General features: G+C 57.2%; 6 protein-coding genes across 6 annotated transcripts; 3 read left to right on the top strand and 3 right to left on the bottom strand.

Moving 5' to 3' along the window:
• Positions 1–350: 350 nt before the first annotated feature.
• Positions 351–2,181, top strand: E0L32_000515 (uncharacterized protein; the record flags this gene model as incomplete). Its single annotated transcript, XM_031139647.1, has 3 exons — positions 351–616; positions 686–793; positions 858–2,181. The coding sequence occupies 3 exons, from the start codon at positions 351–353 to the stop codon at positions 2,179–2,181; spliced, it is 1,698 nt and encodes a 565-aa protein (XP_030995832.1).
• A 147-nt stretch (positions 2,182–2,328) lies between these two features.
• E0L32_000514 (uncharacterized protein) lies at positions 2,329–5,368 on the bottom strand (the record flags this gene model as incomplete). The annotated part of the gene is made up of 3 exons (XM_031139636.1): positions 2,329–3,847; positions 4,202–4,741; positions 4,797–5,368. 3 exons carry the CDS (start codon positions 5,366–5,368, stop codon positions 2,329–2,331), a joined length of 2,631 nt encoding a protein of 876 aa, XP_030995831.1.
• A 383-nt stretch (positions 5,369–5,751) lies between these two features.
• E0L32_000513 (uncharacterized protein) lies at positions 5,752–7,104 on the top strand (the record flags this gene model as incomplete). The annotated part of the gene is made up of 1 exon (XM_031139625.1): positions 5,752–7,104. The coding sequence occupies one exon, from the start codon at positions 5,752–5,754 to the stop codon at positions 7,102–7,104; it is 1,353 nt and encodes a 450-aa protein (XP_030995830.1).
• Positions 7,105–7,465: 361 nt separating this feature from the next.
• Positions 7,466–8,134, bottom strand: E0L32_000512 (uncharacterized protein; the record flags this gene model as incomplete). The annotated part of the gene is made up of 2 exons (XM_031139614.1): positions 7,466–8,011; positions 8,081–8,134. The coding sequence occupies 2 exons, from the start codon at positions 8,132–8,134 to the stop codon at positions 7,466–7,468; spliced, it is 600 nt and encodes a 199-aa protein (XP_030995829.1).
• A 571-nt stretch (positions 8,135–8,705) lies between these two features.
• Positions 8,706–10,001, top strand: E0L32_000511 (uncharacterized protein; the record flags this gene model as incomplete). The annotated part of the gene is made up of 1 exon (XM_031139603.1): positions 8,706–10,001. The coding sequence occupies one exon, from the start codon at positions 8,706–8,708 to the stop codon at positions 9,999–10,001; it is 1,296 nt and encodes a 431-aa protein (XP_030995828.1).
• Positions 10,002–10,374: 373 nt separating this feature from the next.
• E0L32_000510 (uncharacterized protein) lies at positions 10,375–22,845 on the bottom strand (the record flags this gene model as incomplete). Its single annotated transcript, XM_031139592.1, has 6 exons — positions 10,375–13,346; positions 13,410–15,200; positions 15,255–15,967; positions 16,046–18,553; positions 18,662–21,450; positions 21,535–22,845. 6 exons carry the CDS (start codon positions 22,843–22,845, stop codon positions 10,375–10,377), a joined length of 12,084 nt encoding a protein of 4,027 aa, XP_030995827.1.
• Positions 22,846–22,974: the final 129 nt, after the last annotated feature.

Raw genomic sequence — 22,974 nt, 5'->3', positions numbered from 1 at the left:
ATTCATGAGTGACAAAGAGCTCGTCAGCTCAGCTGCGCAAAGGGGAAAACCCTGCGAGGTGCAGCAAAACCCTCCGCGGACGTACTGTGCCGCATTCATTCGGCATTTAAATGACCACAAAGGTAGTTGCTTAGCTGCTAATCGTCGCACGGGATCAAAGATGAGAAGGTAGTTTGTTGTAAGAAGTCGTCCGCATCTACGTTCGCATAATTCTTTTGGCAAGAAGGAACTCATGATAGTCGATCGCGTGCCTCCTTTTATTTCTTACCTCGCTTACTCCCGACATTTCATCTACCCTCCCAGAATAACAGTGACAGCTAAAACTGCCACGACTAGTCTTGTCTGACGCAATGGCGACACAGCGAGATGCAGCTGTTTCGGCCCCGGAGTCTAAAGAGGCTTCTTCGGTCGATGCCCCGGATGCGCCCACGGAAAAGAGCCCGCCACAGTTCAAGAAGGGCCCCAGGTTCTTTGCCATCCTGTTCGTCCTCGCCCTCGCCAGCCTCCTCACGTCCTTGGAAGCCACGGTTACTTCGACCGTCATGCCATCCATCGTGGCCGATTTGGTCGGAGGCGAAGATTACATCTGGATTTCTAACGCCTACTTCTTGACCATGTAAGTCTCCAGTACCCACCTCTCCAGTCACCTAGGCATTGAGCCAGTTCTGGGTCCTAACTCGTGCAGGACTGCGCTTCTGCCCATGTTTGGTCAGCTGGCAAACGTATTTGGCCGCCGGTGGCCTATGATCATATCTGTGGCCTTCTTCATGATTGGGAGCGGTGTCTGTGGCGGGTGAGTTCCTGTTTTACTCATTCTTTCTCAGAGTGCTTTGCTGACGAGATGGGCAAATACACAGAGCTAAAAACATGGCCGCCATGATCGGTGGCCGAGCGGTCCAGGGGGTTGGAGGTTCGGGCATCGGCGTCCTTTGCGAGATGATCATCTGCGACCTGGTGCCGCTCCGCGAGAGAGGCACCTACTTGGGCATGGTGCTTGGCATGGTCGGTTTGGGAGCCGCTCTCGGCCCCCTTTTTGGCGGACTCTTCGTCACCTACAGCACCTGGCGCTGGGCCTTTTACCTCAGTCTTCCCATTGGCGGTCTCTCGCTGGTGCTGCTGTATGCCTTCTTGCACGTCAAGTATGACAAGTCGAAGACGTTGGCCACCAAGCTGTCGAGCCTCGACTGGCTAGGCAACGCCGTCTTCATCGGCGGCACCACCCCGGTGCTGATTGCCCTCAGCTGGGCGGGCGGCAAATACCCGTGGTCTTCTTGGCACGTACTCGTGCCGCTCATCGTCGGCCTGGCCGCGATGGGAGTCTTCATCGTGCTCCAGGGCAACTCGCGCATCACGCCAAACCCCATCATGCCGCTCCACCTCTTTGGCCATTCCATCACTGCCATTGTCTTCCTCCTCACCTTTCTTCACGGCGTCGTCACCATGTGGGCCTACTTCTTCCTCCCGGTCTACTTCCAGGGCGTTCTCGACGCCACCCCTTACCGATCTGGTATCATGCTCCTCCCGACCATCCTCGCGCTCCTCCCAGCTGCCATCCTCGGCGGCGTGCTGCTCAGCAAGTTCGGCCGCTACAAGCCCATCCTCGCCGCCTCCTTCGCGCTGATCACCGTCGGCTTCGGCCTCTTCTCGATCCTGGACGAGAACTCGAGCACCGGCGCCTGGGCGGGCTTCCAGGTCGTCGAATCCTTCGGCGCGGGCCTCGCCCTGGCGGCCCTGCTCCCGGCCCTCCTCGCCCCGCTGACGGACAAGGACACGGCGCTGGCGACGAGCGCGTGGGCCTTCATGCGCAGCTTCGGCGTCATGTGGGGCGTCGCCATCGCCGGCACCGTCTACAGCAACCGCGCCTCGCAGCTGGCCGGCTCGGGCGCCATCAGCAGCGACGCGGGCGTGGCCGACCGCTTCAGGCACGGCGGGGCGTACGCGGCGGCCGAGCATCACTTTCTCGAGTCGCTCTCGTCGCGGACGCGGGCCGAGGTGATCGCTGTGCAGAGCACCGCTCTCGAGCGGTCCTGGCAGGTTGCCATCGGCTTCGGCGCGGCCGGGTTCATCGCTGCGGCCGTGATGAAGCAGATAGCGCTCAGAAAGGAGAACGACACCGAGTTTGGCATGGCGGAGAAGGAGGACAAGCCTACCGAGGAGGAGGGCCGAAAGGCATCGTCGTAGTGTTGCTCTCAGAAACGCAGTGGCTCTTTTCCAAATCAAAAGGGATAGTGTGCAGTAGGAGCAAGTTCAATTCATGAAGTCTCTCTCTTGCTTCTGGACATGTTACCATAGCATGTATTTGTCAGAGATATTTTTAAAAGGGTCTATCTAGTCCTCGAGAAACCTCATTGAACCCTGGATACTGGCCCGTATCGACTCTGCGTACGACTTGCCTCCCCGCCGTGACTTGACATCCTCCTGTGACATAACCGCCCAAAACAGCTGCGCTCGATCTGCACGGGAGAATATCCCCTGCGTCGGCGGTGCAGTCGCCTCGCCTGAGAGACAGCACTCGGTCGGAATCCCCATGCAGCGCTCCAGGGTCCGCATCTGGCCCTGGATGGCATCGAGGATGCCTGTGGCATACGTCTTGAGCGGCATGTCCTGAAGCGAGGAGATGCCTCCAATGCGGAGCACCGACTTGACCTTGACCGACTTGAACGAGTCTGGCGGCATCTCGCAGATGAGCTTGTAGATGGTGTAGAACAGCGAGTCGAAGAGTCTTATCAATGCAAGGTAGCTCGACAGAGCGAGGAGCACGATCTCTGTGCTGAGCGCATCCTCGCTCTGCATGTGCATCTGGCCCGGCGCCGCCACCGGCGTCAGGCTCTGGATGATGTCGATGAACTCTTTGCTGCACGTAAGGAGTAACGCAGCTGGATTCTCGGCCCCCTCCTCACCCGCACCCTCCTCTTTGCAGCCCTGCACGACTTTGAGGGGGTCTGAGAAGTATGCGTCCACCACGGCATTGCGTTGCTCCATCTCCTCTCGGAACCGCATCAGCGAGCTTGCTGGGCTTGGGGATTGTGGTGGGGGACTCGAGGGAAGAACGGCCCTGTCCCATGGCCCCAGAAGAGGATCAATAATATCCATGTTGAGACCGGTGCCGCCAGAGTCTTGGTCCATATGGAGCATCGCGTCGAGTTCATCGTTTGTACCGAGTAGTCCCTGAAGTTGCGGTGGAGTGCTGAGCTGATCCACCATGGCGAGGATATCCTCACCGGACGCAAGGCTATCCTCGGTCGAGGGGGAGTCAAAGAAAGCAGGGCCGTCGCCTGGCGCTCCCCAGAAGTTCGGCTGGGGTCCACCGTGAGGTAATGGCGGCTGTGGATGTACGGCGGACTTGGAACCTGCGAGGTCCGATCCCGCGATGCCGTCTAGCCGCCCGTCCCACGGCGCGGGCATGTCTACCTTGCACCGCGACGCTCTTGCAGTCGTGCCGCCGAACGGTGCGGGATCCGCTACCATCGCAGGGGCATAGGCCTCGACATGGTTCATGTCTCGCAAAGCCGACGCGCGGTGCCGCCGCCCCGTGCCGGGCGAGGAGACGTCGGCCGGGCTCGCCGCGGGGCTGCCTCTGGGCGTGCCGTTGTCATCGACGAGGCGCCGCTTGGGCGGTCTCCCGGGATGACCAGGCGCGCCTGTCACGCATCGCGCACCGATGTGGGAGCAGCGGGCGCACGCGGCCGTGCTGTTCTCGGCGCGGAGGCACCGTATTCGCTTCGCTCTGCACTGGTCGCAGGCAGAGCGCTTGACCGCCGTCTTGAGCATATTGGCGTCCTGTCCAGGGATGGAGATAGGAGAAGGCGACTTCGTAGTGACCAGACCGATACTGCGGCACTTGGATCTGGTGTGTCGATGAACAGCTCATGATGGTTCTTTGTTGGTGCGCAGCTCAGACACACAGAAAACCTTCCTCGGAGGGTTTTGGCGCCACGCAGCCAATCAGCGAAAATAACGAGCCGCTCTTACATCTCACCAATAAACCCCCGACGTAAGCAAACTCAAAACATCTCTCAGTCGACTCTCCTGCATCGGTTAGCAGCAATTTGACCTAATACTGCCAGATTTTGCACTGCTCTAAACTCGAGTCGAGCCAGTCAATTATGTTAACATTCCACTGCCGGACTAAAACAGGTATGATAAACTTATGCTGCCATGTAGACTACTCTATGCTGCTGTGCTTTGTGTCGAATCATACAGCGGGTACACCAGCTTCTGGGCTGAGACCTCCTTGCGCTGCAAAGACCCGATGCCATCCATCACTTTTGGCAGTCCACCCGGATTCACCTGCATGGGATGTGGCTTTAGCTTCCCGGCCTCATACAAGGCGACAAACTCCTTGATCCACACATGAATCCAGGCATGCAGTTCAGGGTTCTCCTTGCGATAATACCCTCCGGGGAGGTCCAACTCCTCCCCGACTACCTCCAGCCCCAGCACCCATGTCGGCTTGACCGTCTTCCGCATCGTGGCCATCAGGTCCTCCGGCAGGAGCTCAAAGCCAATGTATCTGCCGCCACCACGGCCAATGGCCGCGTAGCACTGGCGGATGGTCCGCGCCTCCGTGATGATGTCCAGCGCGTATTCCAGCGAGTTCTTGGTGTATGCCCGTATGTCCTCCCCGCACGTCGGCGAGTGGTAATCAAAGGCCTTCTCCGCACCGTACTCCTCCACCAGCTGGAAGTTCTTGGGAGAGCAGGTTGTTACGACGCGGTAGCCCGAGCTGAGCGGGAACGCACTAGATCAATCATCATGCCACTCGTGGTATGTAGAAATGGAAACGGAGGACTCACAGCTTCAGCAGTTGGATGGCAAAAGTGCCGCTGGCAGTAGAACCCCCGTAGACAAGAATGAACTTGGGATCAGGGGTTGGTTTCTCGGGCGTCCCGCGCAGCTTCATCACCCACCAGAGCGCCATGCCCACGCTGGTGGTCACGGCGCAGCCGATCGAGGCCGCTTGTTCCCAGGAGAGGCGCTCGGGCACGCGCCAGATGTTGTCGGCCTTCTCGGAAATGTATTCGGCAAAGGCGCCCGACCAGGGCCGGCGGCGCTGGTTTCCCATCTGGGCCCCGGCAACGCGATCGCCGATCCGCAGGCCGCCGGGCGTGCGAGCCACGGACTCGCCGAGGCGCACCACGACGCCGGAGAAGTCAGAACCGTCAACCGCGCCGGGACACGGCACCCTGGCCGGCATCTTGTAGTCGCAGTGGTTCACTGCCACTGCATTCACCTTGATGAGAACATGGTCGGGCGGCACGTCCGGCATGGGTAGGTTGGAGCATAGCTCAAACGTCCCGGGGCTTTTGGCCGACTGCACTATGGCCTGCCGCGACGGCGGAAGCATTGGGAGAGTCGCTGTCGCCATGGTCTAGTGATGCTCGGCAAGAGGACACACTCCTTACATTGACAACAATCTTTGGATTTGTACCGTAGCCAAGCTCCTGCTCTCTACTTTTGATTCCCCTAGAAAGCTTGCCACGCCTCTCTCTGTCATATCGGCGTATATGGTCTCAGAGTGGCAATTGCTGATTTTGCGAATTCGGGGCTTGAAAGGCGTTGCAATCGGGACTTTCCCCTTGAGCTCGGTGCTTCGCGGGAGACGTCGGGACTTTCTGTAACCGACCCCGGTAGAGGAGTGAAATACATGGCATTTCGAGTTTTGTACTGTATAAAGAATCGGAAGCAAGTTTTCTAGTTCTCTGATCAGTCGTCTGGACAATGACTGGTAACTCAAACCCGTCCGGAACCATGTCGAGACTGTTTGGCGGAACCATATCCAAAACGCTTGCCTTAGCGGCGGCGCTCTTGGCTGCCTTTGCTGCTGCGAACCTGTATCAGGTTCCCCTCGGCGCCTCGAAGATCCCCACCGATTACGACTTTACGACGAGATGGGACGATGAGTCGTGTACGATCAGCCGGAGCACGGCCTTCGAAGTGCTCGACGGCCCCAATACCTTCTCTACAGAGCCCTCTGAGCCCATCAACTCGGTCAAGATCACGCCCGCGATCAACAAGACCAACTGGGAGCAGTGGGAGTTCGACGGGCTTTCCCACTCTGGCCTGTCATTCATCATGGCCCTCTTCTCCCGGGACTACTCGTACTACTTCTTCGGCAAGGGGAATTTGCGAGTGGAGCTCTTCATGACTCTACCAGACGGCTCGCGCATTCAAGAGCTCGACTATGTCAAGGAGTCTGCCGTCATCGACTGTCCGGGTTATACTGTCGGCATCTGGAATAGCTCCGGTAAATCGTACTCGTTCTATACTTCCAAGGACCTGAAGTATACAAAGCTTGAGTTCGACTCACCGAGGATCCGCGGCACCTATAAGCTGTCGTCCACCACACCTCCCCACCACGCCGACGGCTCAGCCTTCCCCCCGGAGGGCGGCAACAGTGCCGCCGACGCGGCCCAGATCTCCCCCGACTTCTACTACAGCGTGCCGGTAGCTGGCGGCGAGATGGAGGTGGATGCCATGTTGGGTTCGGGCAAAAAGCTGTCCTTCAGCGGCAGGGGTGGCTCAACCCGCCTCTGGGCCCAGCAAGGGTGGCTCGGCCTCAGCGAGAGCTGGATAGCTATCCGGGCCTGGGCGGGCCCCTACACCTTCACCTACTGGGAGGTGGTCTCCCGCGTGGGTGCGGACACGGGCAAGACGTTCGTCTCGGGCCACCTATTCTACAACGACGAGCTTCTAGTCGGCACGCGCGTGGGCAACACGTCAGGCGCAGCCGCCGACGACTACGTCCGCATCACGCACAACTACGACGGCGAGATTGCGGGCAGTTTCGACGACAAGAACACGGGCCACTTCCTGGAGTTTGGCTCCCCGGGCCGAGGCAAGATATGGCGCTTCGAGCTGCAGCACATCATGAAGCAGTACGAGCTGGGTGTCGGCGGCGGGCTCGGCATGAGCGACTTTGCCAACCGCGTCTTTGGCGGCGAGGTGGGCGCCGACCATCAGTACGAGGGTCGCGGCCTGACGGAGCAGGCTGCGTTTCCTGCATACGTGCCCCAGTGGGCCGTCTGGTTGTTATATGGCGTCGGGTTCTTGGGCACCGGCAAAGACTATGCTATGGATCTTGTCAGCTACTTGTTCTGGTAACATAGAGGAGAGATGCTCGTGGTAGCGGGGGTGAGCACCGCGACCGATGAAGAGTTGTCACTAAGAATATGGGCATTTTCATCTCTTGGGTGGCACAAAGGTATAGATCAAGAGTCTTTAAATGTGACGTTGTTGTCTCTTCTGCTGCAGTATTGGATCTTGTCGAGACTCTGCCGTCTGGGGTGGTGCTCTTTGCTTCTGCGTTGAGTGATCTATACATCCTTGGATAAACTTTGCGAATAATAAGGAGCCATGGACTGTGGTAACCGAGATAGATGGGTCAAGTCTCTAGGATTAACCATACTAAGTACGCTGGTCAATAGTTGCCAAGAGTGTACGGTCTTTGAAAAGCGAAATCCTTCTATTTCCCATCCTTTCCGTCCTCTCCCATCCAATCATAAATGGCTCGAGTATAGGCTACCTTGTCACCTTTCTTGATGCCCAGTGTCCTTATAAGCCGCCTCTCATTATTCACCATACCAAACCCCCAGATCTGCTCCATGACCCAGCCGTTGGTCTGATGGATGATTAAATCATACAAGAGGTTCTCCTCCCCGGATTCTCCTTCGTTCACAAAGTCTTGGATCAACAACGGATCAAAGGGCTTCCCGTCGTGACCGGTAGCCGTCGATAGGCTTATCATGCGGGACTGGGCAGAGGAGGTACCGAATAAGGCCGAAGAGTGGAACTTCTCTCGCCCATCCAACACGCGGACTTCCTTCTCCTCGCTGAGCCCGGCAATGGCAACGGACACAATCTGGGTGAGAACCAAAGCCTTTGCTCCGGACTCGTCAACCTCGTGGCTGGCCTTCAACGACAACGTGGCCAGGCTGATGACCTTGCGAAGAACCCACGGGATGCCCTGGATGGCGAAAACTGGGTCAAAAGCACCGGAAAGAGGTTTGCTCTAAGTAAACTGTTACTGCCTGTCAAAGAGCTGGGAGAAAAGCCTGTATTGGCGGTTAGAGCATGTTACCAAAGTCCAATAGCCCGTAAGATTTTGCATCGAAACCTCTGAAGGGGCAGCCATCTTGTAGTGGGTCCGAATCGATCCAAGTCTATGGGACAATGTAAAGCACAAGGTTGGTATCTAGTCTGTGGACTCAGACCGACCCGGCGCGATGGGTGAGAAAGAAGAATTCTAATAACAGCCAGACAGGACTAGAATAGACTCGAAGAAAGAAAACCCAACCTGCTCAGAATCTGGAAAACAAACTGAAGAGCTTCACTAGAGATGGAGAGATGCCGGCTAAAAAGTCCCGAGTTCGGTCTCACGCAACAGGCGCTTACAGTGCATCCGACTCTGCAACCCACGTACGGCGAACTCGGGACCGAATCGGGACATAATCGCTGGAGTGACAGTTCGATCGCATCGACTCGGTACGTGATCGATTCGATACTCACAAGTTGCTTCGCCTGGGGCACAGTATCGGTCAATGCACCCCGAATTACGGACGGGCAACCAGTGCGGGACATTCTTGATCCTTGCTCTAGGAAGTTGAGCAAAACACATAGGCCACTAACTCACTTCCCCTACACAAGTTAGAATCACAAAGTAACGATCCTCGAGCATCGTGGGCATTGATCCGGCGACCATCATCATGTTCAAATTCTTCAACTCGTTTATGTTCGATTTCGAGCTGACCCGGCTCCTCGGCAGCACGCCGGCCGGTGGCTGCGATGTCTGCGAGTTCCTGACCGCCGTGGGAAAGATCAAGAATAACGATGCTGAGTCATGGTACCATGCCTGGAGAGAACAGGGAGAGCGGGCCGAGGAGATCGCTGAGGACGCCGCCAGGGATGGTTTGAAGGCGATGGCGAAGAACGGATACCTTCGTGCGGCAAATTATTACCGGGCCGCGTCCTATCTGTTCTTCAATGACGACCCAAGAGTCGTGCCCATGTCCGAGAGATCAGTAGCTGCCTTTGTGCGCGCGACGTCCTTTATGGATGGCGTGGTACTATTGGTGGATATCCCGTACGAGAATGGCATCAGCATGCCTGCGTACCTGTATCTTCCTCCCCAGGAGGCACGGCTACCCGGAAAGATACCTCTTCTATTATACTTTGGAGGAGCCGACTCGACAAGGGAGGAGCTGTACTTCTTATTCGGTTACTCGGGCCCGCATCTGGGTTACGCTGTCCTTTGTCTGGAGGGCCCCGGTCAGGGCCTGCTATTGAAGAAGTCGGGACTCCCTCTGCGACCGGATTTCGAGGTCTGCGCGGACAAGGTGCTAGCATTTCTCGAGAATCTGGCTCGGTCACGGCCAGAGCTGCAGCTGGATCTGGACAAGATTGCCGTGGCGGGCGCCGTCACCGGGGGTTACTTTGCCCTCCGCGCCGCCACCGACCCCCGAGTCAAGGCTTGCGTGTCCATCGACCCGTTCTTCAGCATGTTCGAGCTGGCCATGACCCGTGCCCCGCAGGCCTTCATCAGCCTGTGGGAGAGTGGCTGGATCACCGACGGCATGGTCAACCGGATGGCGAGTCTGCAGAGCTGGACAAGCTTCCAGGCGCGGTGGGAGCTGGCCTTGGGCAGGACCAGCATGGGTGTCGACTCGCCCGCCGCCACGCTGCGGCGATTCAAAGACTTCTCTCTAGACAATGAGAAGGACGGCAAGGTCTTAGACAGGGTTACGTGCCCCGTGCTTCTCACAGGTCCGGGAGGCGGTCGCGAGATGTATTCTTCGGCAGAGACTGGGGCGGTCAAGATCCACAAGTTGCTCACCATGGTGCCGGAGCGAAACAAGGAACTCTGGGTCCCGGTGGAGGAAGCAGACGGCGGATTGTCAGCCAGCATAGGAGCCTGGCCCCTGTTGGCGCAGAGGAGTTTCCAATTTCTAGACAAGCATTTGGGCATTGATCGGAAGACTACATACACGATGGAAAGCAAATAGACTTGCTCAATAGTGTCCATCACCTATCAAGAACACACCCCTTTGAATCACATAGTTCGTCATGTAGGTGCAGGTCTCTGTTGTGATACTACTCAAGTTTCTTAGCTACAAATATCGTAAGACCAGGTGAGAACTGCCGCATCTCAATAGATTAGCCTCAAGTACCGGTATAAGCGGTGGCTGCAGTAAGCCCGACTCTGCCAACATACCGGGATCACAAGCCCCTGTGCTCAGTCTAACTGTCTAACACATAATGTTTCCTGCATGTATAAAATATCAAGGTAATGGAATCTATCTTTTATACCCTCTGCCATAGGAAATACAAGACATTTTTACTCCGGACTCCGTCCAAACCGATCTTTTCCTAACGAATCTAGTCCCTCTTGTGCAACAGTTTCTGTCCGATCAGCAGGCCACCACTCTCGTCCGCGTTGCGCAGAAACTCGCCCACCAGCGGGTTCATGCCACTCCGCACGGCACCGTCCACCCATTGAGGCATGGGCAGTGACTCCAGGTCGATACCGCCCTCGCTGTTCAGCAAGTCCCGGATGCTCTGCACGGGGATGACCTGGTCGCCCGCATGGTGCAGGTACTCGACTCGGGCGTCGGTAACTCCCGGTGATAGAACCGAACGACTAACACCTCCGGCAGCGTTCTCGAGAGACACGAGATCCACGTAGCCGTTCCAGCGGCCCGAGTCAGGAAGAGATTTGGTCAAGGACCCATACTCCAGGACGTTGGAAAGGATGTCGTCGCCCGCCTCCGCGCCCATGATTGCCGACGGCCGGTGAATAAAGACGGGCAAGCCGAGCTCCCGGCTCGCCTTCTCCAGGAACAGCTCGCTGGCCCACTTGGACGCGGCGTAGCCATCAGCGAGCCCGGCTCCGCCTTGGTCGGGTGGGAAGCGCGCGAGCGACTCTGGCGCCAGCGTGTCCGACTTGTTGAACTTGCCCGCCGTGGCGGTCGACACGAAGTGGAACGGAATGCGGCGGACGCACGCGAGCCGCACGAGCTCTTTGGTAGATGAGAGGTTGGGAGCCTTGAGGGAGCGGTAAGTCTTGAGGAAGGAGACGTCGGCGCCGTTGTGGATGATGGCATCTGCCGAGCAGGAGATCGCCTCCATCTCGGCTTCAGACAGTCCACACCGGGGGAGAGAAAGGTCTCCTTTGTGCAGGACAACCTTGGGGGAGCTCCCAAACTCTGCCAGTTTGCTGGTGTCGCGTATGGCGATGCAGTGGACCTTCCCGACGTCGGGGGATTCGACTAGCATTCGGAGAAGGGAGCTCCCCAGGAGGCCTGTTGCGCCACTGATTACCACGGTTTTGGGAGATGTGTGGTTTTGCACCGCCACTACCGGTAACTGCGCTGTACGGGCTTGGAGAAGGTCATCTGGGATCGCTGTTTCAGCCTCCCAGTCGATCGCAGCATCGGTACCTGACGAGAGGTCCTGGATCATTGCTGCCATGCCACCCAGAGTGCTGTTCTCAAACAGCTTTATCAGTGGGAGACTGGCTTGGAATCTCTCGTTGATGAGCTGTCGTAGCTCAATGAGCAGCATAGAATTGCCACCGACATGGAAGAAGTCCGAGGCGGCGTCGATGCGATGCAGTTCCTGCATCTGTCGAGGCAGCGTATCCCGCCAGACCTGAGCCAGTTGGGATTCCATCTCTGTCAGCTCCTCGCCTGCCGACTCTGATCCACGCGCCATGATTGGAGCCGCAAGTTTCTGCAGAGCTCTCCTGTCAATCTTACCGGATGCATTCAGTGGCATGGAGGAGATGGGAATGATGGCCGCGGGGCGCATATACTGCGGCAGGGGAAGCGAGGCAGCGAGCTGGCGAAGAAAACTGGACTCGTCTTCTGCCGAGGCGTCGGAGGGCGACAGCACCGCATGCGCAATAAGGAGAGCCGGATCTCCACGAGGAGCGACCACCGCCATCTTGACCCGTCCCTTGGCTGCGTCTAGGATGGACTGCTCGACATCCTGAAGTTCGATGCGCAGACCTCTGAGCTTGATCTGCGTGTCACCTTCGATGCGGCCGATAATCTCCAAAGTGCCGTCCGGACGGAGGACGCCCTTATCTCCAGTTCGGTACATTCTGGTCCATCCGTTCTGAATAGCCAATGACGACGGCAGAGGGTCCGTCAGGAATTTCTTTCGCGACTCCTCGGCATTGTTGATATAGTCCACAGCCACACCTGCGCCCGCAATGCAGACTTCCCCGGACCACCCGACAGGCAAGACGCTGAGATCTTGGTCCATGATGTAGACACCGTAGTTCGGGAGGGTCTTGCCAGCCGGGATGTGCGGGTCCTCGCGATGGTTGCCTGGGCTAAGATCCAGCTCACTCGAAGACAATGTACACTCGGTTGGACCATAGGCGTTGATGAAGTGAAACTCACGTCCGAAACGGTCGCAGAGCTGACGGAAGCCCTGAAGCAGCTCAGTTGGGAACTTCTCACCGCCGGCTGTGGCATATTTCCAATGGGTGCTCTGGAAGAGGCTGGTTGTGCCGTGTCGGAGCCAGGCGAGATACTCAGATGGGGTTGCGCTGGTGTATGTGATGTTCTCTTCCTGAACCATCTTGGCCACCGCAACTGGGTCTTTGCGGAGAGCCTCGGGAACGATGACGAGAGAGCCCCCATTGGCCAGAGCCATGAAGGTCTGGTTCAGTGACATGTCGAAGCCCACCGAACTCTGCTGCAAGACCGTCTCGCATCCAAATCCATGCGTGTGCACCAATGCCTCTACGTGATTGCGAAGGCTGCCGTGAGATAAGATCACGCCCTTTGGTGTTCCAGAGGTACCACTGGTAAAGAGAATGATCGCCGGATCGCCGGCTCGGGCGGAAATAGGACGGCGGACTGGCGTTTTGTCCTGGACTTGGAGAACATCCAGAACGGCGACAGAAGATGAGAGCCCCAGATCACCTGTATGAGCGGCTGTCGTGGTGTTGACAAGTATCGTAGAGCACCTTGACTCTTCGATCATGGCGCGGAGCCTCGCTGGTGGGATATTGCAGTCGAGGGGCGCGGCGACAGCGCCGACACGTAGGATGGCAAGCAGGGAAGCCACAAAATAGAGAGATGGCTCCTGGAAGATGGCCACGACAGATCCTGGCTTCGCGATCGTCCCGATGAGGGCGGACGAGACCTTCTCGACCTGTGTGTCGAGCTGTTGGTATGTCCATGATTTGCCGTTACAGTCTTTCAGAGCGATTTCCTTCGGGTGCTTGGCGATAATCTCGTTGACACGGTGCACTAGAGTCTCCGGCCATTTTGAAGGCATTATGGGACCTGTAACGAACGGAGTGAGCACAGTGAATACTTCACCATATAATAGTCCTATGTTCTAGAGCAGATAATGCCCTGTATATGTGGCTGGATGTGGCTGGGGGGCGGACTTACCCTTCCCAAGCTGAATTGCATTGCTGACATCCTGGCTTGAGAACAACGACACCTGCTGGAGCGGCTGCTGGCAAGACCGAGACAGGTCGTTCAGCAGGGTGAAGTACATGTCCATCAACCTAGAGGCATCGCTGTTAGAGTACAGACTCTGCTGCACAATGAAGGTGACGCGAGTTTCGCCGCCGGGATTCTCGATGATATCCAGGGAAATATCATAGCCAGATTTCGGAAGGTCCATCTCCTTGACTTCCAATTCGGCATTATCAAACCGCCGCTTCTCGCTGACGCCTTGGCGGTAGTTGATGAATGCCTGGAAAAGGGGACTGATGGCCGTCGACCTCTCGCAGCTCACGTTCTCGAGCAGGGTATCAAACGGCAGCCTCGAGTTGGACATTGCAAGATATGCCTTCTTTCGTGTGTGCTTTAGCACGTCGTCGAACGATTGCTGGTTTTCCAGACGGAACCTGAGCGGGAGCAGGTTCAGATACATGCCAATGCTTCTGGAGACTCGGTCGTCCCAGCGGCTGGCGTCAGCCATGCCGATGCAGACATCGCTATTGCCGAAGAGCTTGAAAAGGAGCACCTCGAGTACGCCCAGATGGAAGTGGAATGGGTTCGCCTTCCGCTCGCGACACGCCTTCTGGACCTGCCTCTCAAGCTGAGCGCCGATGGTCCGGCTCACAGAATTGTGCGCATGCGCCGTGAGAGGGGTGCGTTTCCTTGCCGCTGAGAAGGGGAGCAGAGGGAGAGGTGATGGCGTATCTGCGAATTCCGTGCGCCAGTACTCTATCTCCCGCTGCATGGCGCCCGATGCCAATTCATTGCGCACCTTCTCAGAATAGGTCGAGTACTGGTATGCCGGCTCAGCAGCAAGATTTTGGCCGTTATAGGCTTTCTCCAGATCGTCTAGGAGGATCTCCAGACTGATGCCATCGACAATGATGTGATGGGCTCCGACAAGGAGATAACTCTTAGTCGGCGTCAGGCTGAGGTGGATGATGCGCATGCAGTCACCATGCTCGATATCAAAGACGTGGTTCTTGAGGTTTTCAAACTCAAGTGCCACGCGCGACTCGTCCGCATGACGGACCGTTTCAAGGCGCAGACGAGACGTTCCCGAGATGGCCTGCACAGCCTTTTGGTTTTCGTCCACGAAGAACGAGGTCCGGAAAGACTCGTGGCGCTCCCCAACTTTCTGTACAGCACTCTCAAGACTGCCGAGCCGGACGGTACCGTTGATCTGTAGACATATGGTGCTGTTTGCCGTTGTCTGGTCCTGCATCAGGTACTTCTGGAACCAGAAACGCGACTGACCCGGGGATATCGGCAGAATCTTGTCACAGCTTGGTTTGGAAATCTCGCTGGAGTCTGCCACGGAAGTAGAGGTGGCCGACGAAGCCTCCTGCTTATCTTGATCGTCGTCTGAGTGACTTGGCGTAGACGAATCCGCGCTGGGCTGTGGGGTTCCCAACGACGGAGCGACATCAGGAGCTGCAAGCAGGGTTGACTTGGGCTTCTCTGCTTCGGGTTTTGGCTGGGAACTGTTTTGGTCAAATATCTCGCGGGTGGGCATGCTTGCCACAGCGTGCTCGAGTAGTTCTCGGACCACGCCACCGGACAGGATCTTGAATACGGGGATTTCGATCTCGAGCTCTTTCAGGAACCAGGAGCGAATGTCCACAGCGACCAAGGAGTCGACGCCGAGATCGTCGATCGTCGATCCAAGAATCTGCGACGCCTCCTTCTCGTCCGGAATATGAAGCATGGCTCGCAGCTTGCGGACAAAGCCGTCTATAATCAAATGTCAGTTCTGCGCTGTAGCGGTCTCCAGGACAGGAAGCTCACCTTGCACAATCTCGTGGATCTCTTCCTCCGAGGTGGCCTCAGCCAGTCTTATCTTCACAGACGCGTCGGCCGCTTTCTTGGTCGGTTTCCTGTCACCTTCTGAATCGCTCTGGATACAGTGCTGGAACCGGGGGAACTGTGGCCAACGGATTATGACATCTTCCAGCCCATACGTCTTCAGCGCGGTCATGACCTCAGGATTCCGCCCAGAGAGCGGATGGGATGCCAGAATTGCCTCGCCAAAGCAAAGGTGGAACTCTCTCTCGGAGTACGCCAGGAAACCAGCCTTGCGGAGGACATCGTGAACAGCCTCCAAGAACATCTTGTTGCGGTTGACGTATCCCACACCCATGACGGCGCCAATGTGAAGAATCGACGCGGCCAACCCCTGGCTACGCCGCTTGCTTGCCAGCGCCGTCATGAACGAGTTGGCGGCGCTGTACGCGGCCTGTCCTCTGTTGCCGGCGATTGTCGCAGCCGAGCCGAAGAAGACAAAGAAGTCCAACGTCTCTGGGCCTGCACGGAAGATCTCGTCCAGGTAAATAGCTCCGTTGACCTTGGGCCTCAAGACTTTGGTCATCTTCTCGAGCGGCATCTCGGAAAACGCGACGTCGTCGAGGACCATGGCGCCGTGGGCGATACCCGCAATGGGCGGGAAGTTCTGGCGAATGTGGTCCACGAGGCCAGAAAGAGCGGCCTTGTCGGTGATATCACTGATTTATAACATAACCAGTTAGTCTCCTGTAGACGGATAACTTTTTGTTGATTATGCTTCGGGCTGGAGAACTCACCTTGCAAAGACTTCCACTCTCACTCCAGCCTGTGTCATGTGTTCTAACCACCTCGGGTCGACCTTTGGGTTCCGGCTCGTAAGCACGATGTTTCGCGCGCCGTTCGTCGCCATCCAGTTGCAGGTGGACTGCGCCAAGTCGCTTGTAAGCCCAAACATGACATATGTCTTGTCGTTCTGGAAGCGGACGAGGCTCTCGACGGTGGAGATCTCTACCGGAACTCTTGCCGTAGAGGCGCTGCTCCAGTTCAAGATCGCCGGTGTGGTTGCATCGACGTCGGCTCCACCGAGGAGCTGGTCCAGTGTGATGGTCGGCAGCTTGGGGTCCGAATCCCTGGAAAGGGCCATGATATTCAATGCCCTCTGCACCGCGCTGTTAAGCATCGGGCGTAGATCGGCGATGTTGAAGCCCCGAGCGTGCTGCAGCGCCTGTATTCCCGCGATTGTCGTCCGAAGGCACGAGCCGGGCAAAGAGGAGGCGATCAATGCTCCCAGTCGCTTCTCGTGGGCATGCTTAGAAGCGTCGATGAATACCGCGACTTCCAGGGGAAGCAAAGACCGGATCTCTCTGCTTTGAGCGTAGGAGTCCAATGTAATCCATGGGCCATCCGTGGCTGGAGCAGATGAAGTGGTGAAGAATACGGCCACATTAAAGAGAGACGCAGCCGTGACAATGCCAGACGCCAGCTCCGGAGACGGCTCATGAATGAGCAGTGTCGAGTCTCTCCGGCAGACCGACAGCACATTCTCGACACGCAGCAGATTGTCCAGCCGAGACAGGAACTGGGGCTCGCTACCCGCTGGCACTTGGACTTCGATCGCATCCTCTCTTGGAATCCACGCATGCGAGGCGTTGTTGGGGGCAATAGCGAACACGGACTTGGCTGTTGCCATGCTCGTGCCTAGGACTAGGTAGGTTGGCTGGAGAGGCATTGCAAGCACTGGTACCAAGAGCGAGTGTTCGACCTTGATGAGCACATATGACGAGTCTTCGTCCGTGGCTTGAGTACTCAACCTGGTGATCCTATCCTGAAGCAAGTTATCATGAAGGAGAATCGGCTTGGAGGAATTGGGCGAGAGAATGACTGGGACAGTCTGCGGGTCGGTGGCCTTGTGTATGGTTCGCTTGGATGCGTTGTACCGGTCGTTGGCGGGAGTATCATGGTAGACACGAGAAACCATAAGCTCCCCATTCTCGAGGGCTAGCTCCTGCTCCTGTGTCCACAACATCTTGTCGATGATACCATCCTTCTCCCAAGTAGCGGCGTAGCGCAGGCGAAGAAGTGACTCCAGAAGAAGTCGCGGGTCGGGCTTCGCGCGGGTATCTAGATCAAGGACTTGTACCACCAGGTCTGGGTTCTCCAGCATTACCGTCCGGATGAGGCCGACCGACATATTCATGTACGGTTCCTCAGACCTGCCTCCCTGCGTGGCCCAGAGGATCGCGCCCTGCGTCTCGAATAGCCGCTGCATTCCCTTGAGTGTCCGTTCTGACAGCGCGCGGAAGACGGGCTCATCCAGTTCCGTCAGGCACAGGATCGCGCTGTTGGGCGACGTCATGGCAGAGCCCACCATATCTCCGAGCGTCCTGAAGACGGTATTCTTCACGCCGAAAGGCTGCACTAGTCGAACGATCTGGTCGATGAGTTGGCTCGTTCCCAGAGTCTGCCCACCGATGATCACCAGGTCCCAGTCCACCTCGCTGTCCACCTGAGGGGTGCGGAATGAAGAGAGCGGTTCTCGGAGCAACGAGACACGGTCGTCAACAGCCTGAGAGACCATGACAGTAAGTGTAAATGGGAAGACGTCATCCTCAGGCGTGGCCGTGTCGACGCCAGAGAAGCCGCTGTCGAGGAGCAGCCGGTGCCACTCGAGCGGGGACACGCATGGCGACAGCTTCCTCCCTTCAGCCTGGCCGAGCCACCAGCCGGGTGTGGCAGAGAACACGAATCCGGCACGGGTCACTTCGTTGTTGGGAATTTCCAAGAAGACCAGGTAGCCGCCTGGCTTCAGGAGCCTGCGTGCATTGCTCAGGGTCCGACGGAGGTCTGCAGTGGCGTGGAGGACCAGCGAAGCGACCACCAGGTCGTACGAGTGTTCTTCGTATCCCTGAGCCACGATGTCCTTCTCACAGTCCAGCAACTTGAAGACCATCTTGCTGCCAAGTTCGTCGAAGACCTCCTGGGCGGTCTCGAAGAAGCCGGTAGAGATGTCGGTGAATGTGTACGAGGCGAACGAGCGGCCGATCTCGCTCATGATGGCTTTGGTGGCTCCGCCAGTGCCAGCGCCGATCTCGAGAATCTTCATGCGGGGATGCCGATGCACGAGCTGTTTCACGGTCCGGCCGAGGGCGCTGGTAAGCTCTCGGATGCCCATGGCGACTTCGTAGAAGCGATCTAGCAGACCGTCCTTGGTCATGTGCTCGAGAATCGTGGCCTCGCCTCTCAGAACAGCCGGCAGATTCTCGCCTACGACGCAGGCGAGCTTCAACTCTGTCCTGTGTCCCCATCTGTGAGACGCCCAAAAGTCAGCATCTCAGGCGAAGGAGAAAAGTGAGAGGATAAGAGAAAATTAAAGAATGGAAGGGGGGAAGGGAGAGGTAAACGACGGGACTTACCTGGCCTTTAGAGCTGCGATGTCAGCCTCGGTGTCATCCGCCCACTTGCTCTGGGCGAATTGTCTCGTACCAGCCCTGGTGGTGGCAATGACGTCTTCGTAGAATGCAAAGGCACACTCAAAGTGCCACTCGAGGTTCATGGTCCGTCGGACGCTCTCTGGGAAGAGAGAGGTGATGCGCTGCATATAATAGAGACTGACCCTCTCAAGAGCCTCGGCGAACTCGTAGTCCTCTGCGGTGGCTCGGTAGCCACCCATGGCTAGATCGCAGTTCGGGTTGAGAGGAGCCCACTTGTACTCGGTAAACATCTTCTTGTCTGCATCCGCCGTGGGCTCGGCAAAGGCGACGACCTGGATGCCCTCCATCTGAACCAGACCGGCTCCCTCGTGAGTGTAGATGTCGGCATCGCCGCGGAGTCGCCTCGTGGTGACAGGGTTATCCGTCAGGTGCGCGCAGGACGTCACGCTGCTGCTGTTCGGTCCGAGATGTTTCTCGCAGAGCCCGACATTGACGCGGAAGCTCTTGATTCCGGTGGGGACGTGTAGCTGGTCGAAGCTGCCATCGCCTGGGAAGCAGTAGGCCAAGAATATGCCCTGCAGCGCCGTGTCCAGCATGGCGGGGTGGAGTAGCATCGGCGTCGGCTCGTCGTCTTGTGAAGGTACCGCAATGACGGAAGACGAGTAGTCGAGCTTTCTCTGGATCGAAGAGAGCGCTCGGAAGTGACCGGTATAGCTATAGCCAAGGGGTTCCAGGAAGGAGTAGAACTGATCCTCTGGGACACTGGTGAGGTTTGGGGGCTCGCCTTTCCGGGACGGTAGCCAGTGCGCATGCGTTTCGCCCGTCGTGACTCGGACTCTACCGGTCGCATGGGCAGACAATAGTTCCGTCTCAACATTGGACGATGCGTGATAGGAAAAGGAGGCGATGTAGCTGTTGTCACCTTCTTCCTTGGTTATGCCATGCAGCGTGAAGACGGTTTCAATGCCAGTATCGTTCTCTCCAAAGACGAGGGGTTTGCCGAGGCTGAAATCCTGGATCTCAATCAGGGCAATGTTCTTGTCGGGTGCCATGAATCTGGCAGCTTCTACTGCGGTAGCGATGTAGGCTGTTGCCGGATAGATGGCTTGCCCCTGAAGTTGGTGACCCCGGACCCATGGCATCTCGCTCAGCTTGAGTAGGTTCCTCCAGCGGAGCTCATCCTCCGAGTTGTCTGGCGTTCGCACCCCGAGCAGTGGATGCGGGGGATTCTTGGCTCTAGCTTGAGTTCTGGACGAGCGAGACTCGTGCCAGTAGAACCGATCATGGTCCCAGTGGTACGTGGGGAGGTCTTTCAAGAGGCTCCGGCTATGCGTGCCAGATGCAGTGGAGTCCACAGTCCGGAAGTCAACTGGCGAGGGAGAAAACCGGGACCAGAGGGCGCCAAGAGCATCACAGAAGGCGTCGATATCATCTTTTCCACGATGCAACAGGCCCGCATATGGCACCGCTTCCGCGGCATCGCCACTCTCGCGAAGGGTCGCTTGGGCCGGTCCTTTCAGTGCTGCATGGGGACCAACCTCGATAGCGAAGTCGAATGGGCCTTGTGCAGAAGCGGCAGTCTGGACAGCTTGAGCAAAAAGCACTGGCCGGAGCAAGTTGTTGACCCAGTACGGCCCGGAGAGATCGCGATCACCTTGCATGTCGCCGCGCATCTCCGTGTCCTTGTAGGTGCTGGAGAACCACGGGAAATCTGCTGTCGTCGCGTGCCGAGGCTGAATTTTGCAACCCCTGAGAGCCTCGAGAAATCCGGGAGCCACTTTCTTCATGTGCGGCGAGTGATAGGCTTTGTCAACTTTCACGATCCTTGCAAACTTCCCCTCGTCTTGAAGAATCTCCCTCGCCTGCTCGATGGCGTCGCTGTCACCCGAAAGCGTCACGCCGGCGGGTGAGTTGTACGCGGCGACACACAAGGTACGACCCTCAAACATGGGCAAGTTGCAGAGCTCATTCGCGTCCTCTGCAGATGCGCCAGCGGCCATCATGGCTCCTGGCTTATCGGACGTGCAGATGGTTGAATAGTAACCCCGGTAGTACGCGATCTTGATTGCCTCAACACGGGTGATATAGCCTTTAGCGTAAGCTACCGCAACCTCACCGGACGAGTGGCCGACGATGGCCTGGAAAGTGACACCTGCGCTGTGGAGGAGGTCGTATAGGATGATCTGAATCGCGGTAGACAGAGGCTGGGCATACGCAGCTTCGGCGACGCGAGACTCGGAAGCATCGCAGGTAAGCTGTCCCACAAGTGTCCAACTAGGCCGTTCCGGCAAAGGAAGGCTCTGGAGCTCCCGGTCTAGGTCTTCGACTAGCTTTCTCACATACGGGCTCTTTAGCAACTCCCTCCCCATAGTGGGCCACTGTGCGCCCTGGCCAGTGAATACACCCAGGACGCGGATTGGGCGTGACAGCGCCTTTGAACGGGTACCGAAATTGGAGGCACCATTGCCCTCTAAAGGTGCGGCTAGGAGCTCGTCAATCTTGGCCTGAAGGTCCGAGATCGACCTTGCTGACATGCTGGCTCGAACTGCGTGGTGAGATCTCCGAGCATGCAGCGTGTAGGCAAGATCACCGAGGTCAGTATTGGGATGAGACTGAAGGTACTCCGAGTAGCCAGACAAGACACCTCTCAGTGCAGTTCCAGAAGCAGCTGAAAAGTTGAACGGCGCGAACTGCGGAACGGAAAGAGCAAGAGCGTTGATGTCCGGAGAAGGAACCCCAGTAGAGGGTGGCACAAAGTTCTCGATGATGCACTAAGAATAGTATGTTGTTAACACATCTCTTACACATAATGCGTACGGCTTCCACGGTACTAGTAAGGCATTTAAGACACTTACGTGCGAGTTCGTGCCGCCAAAGCCAAAGCTATTAACGCTGGCACGGCGCGGAGCTCCATCTGCGATCGCTGGCCATGGCTTGGGGCTTGTTGCTATCTCCAGATTGGTGTAGAATGGCTCTATATCGGGGTGAAGCTTGTTGAAAAGCAGGTTGGGCGGTATAACTCCATGTTGAACTGCAAGTGAGGCCTTGAGAAGACCGGCCAGTCCCGCTGTGCCCTCAGTATGACCAACCACGGTCTTGATGGAGCCAACATAGAGCGGATCGCCGTTATGGGAGGTATTGTCAGGTCGGAAGAAGGCCTTGCTGATAGCCTCGGCCTCTTTGGGATCACCTGCCGCAGTTCCGGTTCCGTGCGCTTCAAAATACTGACAGCGCTGAGAGGGGTCTCTGGGGTCCAGCCCGGCCTTTGCGTACGTCTGCTCGATAAGATCGATTTGCGCAGAAGCATTCGGCATGGTGATGCCCTTGGTCCGACCATCCTGGTTGACACCAGTCTCTCGGATGATACACTCAATCTTGTCTCCATCAGCGATGGCAGTGCTGAGGCGCTTCAACACAACTGCGGCTACTCCCTCACCGCGTGCATATCCGGTGCCGTCAGCATCCCACATGCGGGACCGACTGTCGGCTGACAACATGTGCAGCGAGCTCTCGGCAATGTACTGCCCGGGCCCCAAGATCATGTTGGCTCCTGCTGCGACAGCCATGTCCGAGTCGCCGCTTCTCAGCAGCTGGACTGCCTGGTGAACAGCCACTAGGCTGGAGGAGCACGCAGTATCGATGGTCATGCAGGGACCATGCCAGTCAAAGAAATAAGAAATGCGGTTTGACATGATGCTCCGGGCGGTTCCCGTCGGAACATAGGTTGGCAGAGTATCGATATCATTATGCAGATGCTCAAAGTAGTCCGCACACATGAGGCCGACGTAGACTCCTGTGCGAGAACCCACTAGAGATTCGAGCGGGATTCCCGCCGACTCAAGAGATTCGTAGACCACCTCCATCAGCAAACGCTGCTGGGGGTCGATGGCAGCCACCTCGACAGGCTTGATATTGAAGAAGCCCGCATCGAAGTGGCGGTGGTCCTCATCGAGGAAATACGACTCCTGGACATGTGTGGTTGAGTGATGGGTGGGTTCCGGATGGTAGAAATTGTCGATGTTGAAGCGTTCTTCCGGGATTCTCTTGAGCAGATCGCGAGGCTTGAGCAGAAGCTCCCAGAGCTTGGACCGGCTACTCGAAGAGCCGGGGAATCGCATCCCGCTCCCGACGACGGCGATAGGCTCAGCGGTGTGATGGGCAGTCATCGTGAATGATAGATGGTGGCACAGTGTGGAACTTGGTGTTGAAACTCGTTGATGGTCGCGGCCCTAACTTGGGAGAGAAGACATAACCGTCCAAAAGGGCAAGACAATGCATTGCTAATATTAACTTCC

Source organism: Thyridium curvatum, assembly GCF_004353045.1.
Source record: "Thyridium curvatum strain D216 chromosome Unknown NODE_2_length_892811_cov_85.036431, whole genome shotgun sequence".
In the NCBI taxonomy this organism is placed as follows: domain Eukaryota; kingdom Fungi; phylum Ascomycota; class Sordariomycetes; order Thyridiales; family Thyridiaceae; genus Thyridium; species Thyridium curvatum.
Note: the sequence above shows the minus strand (reverse complement) of the source record. Positions and strands in the feature narration are given on the sequence as shown.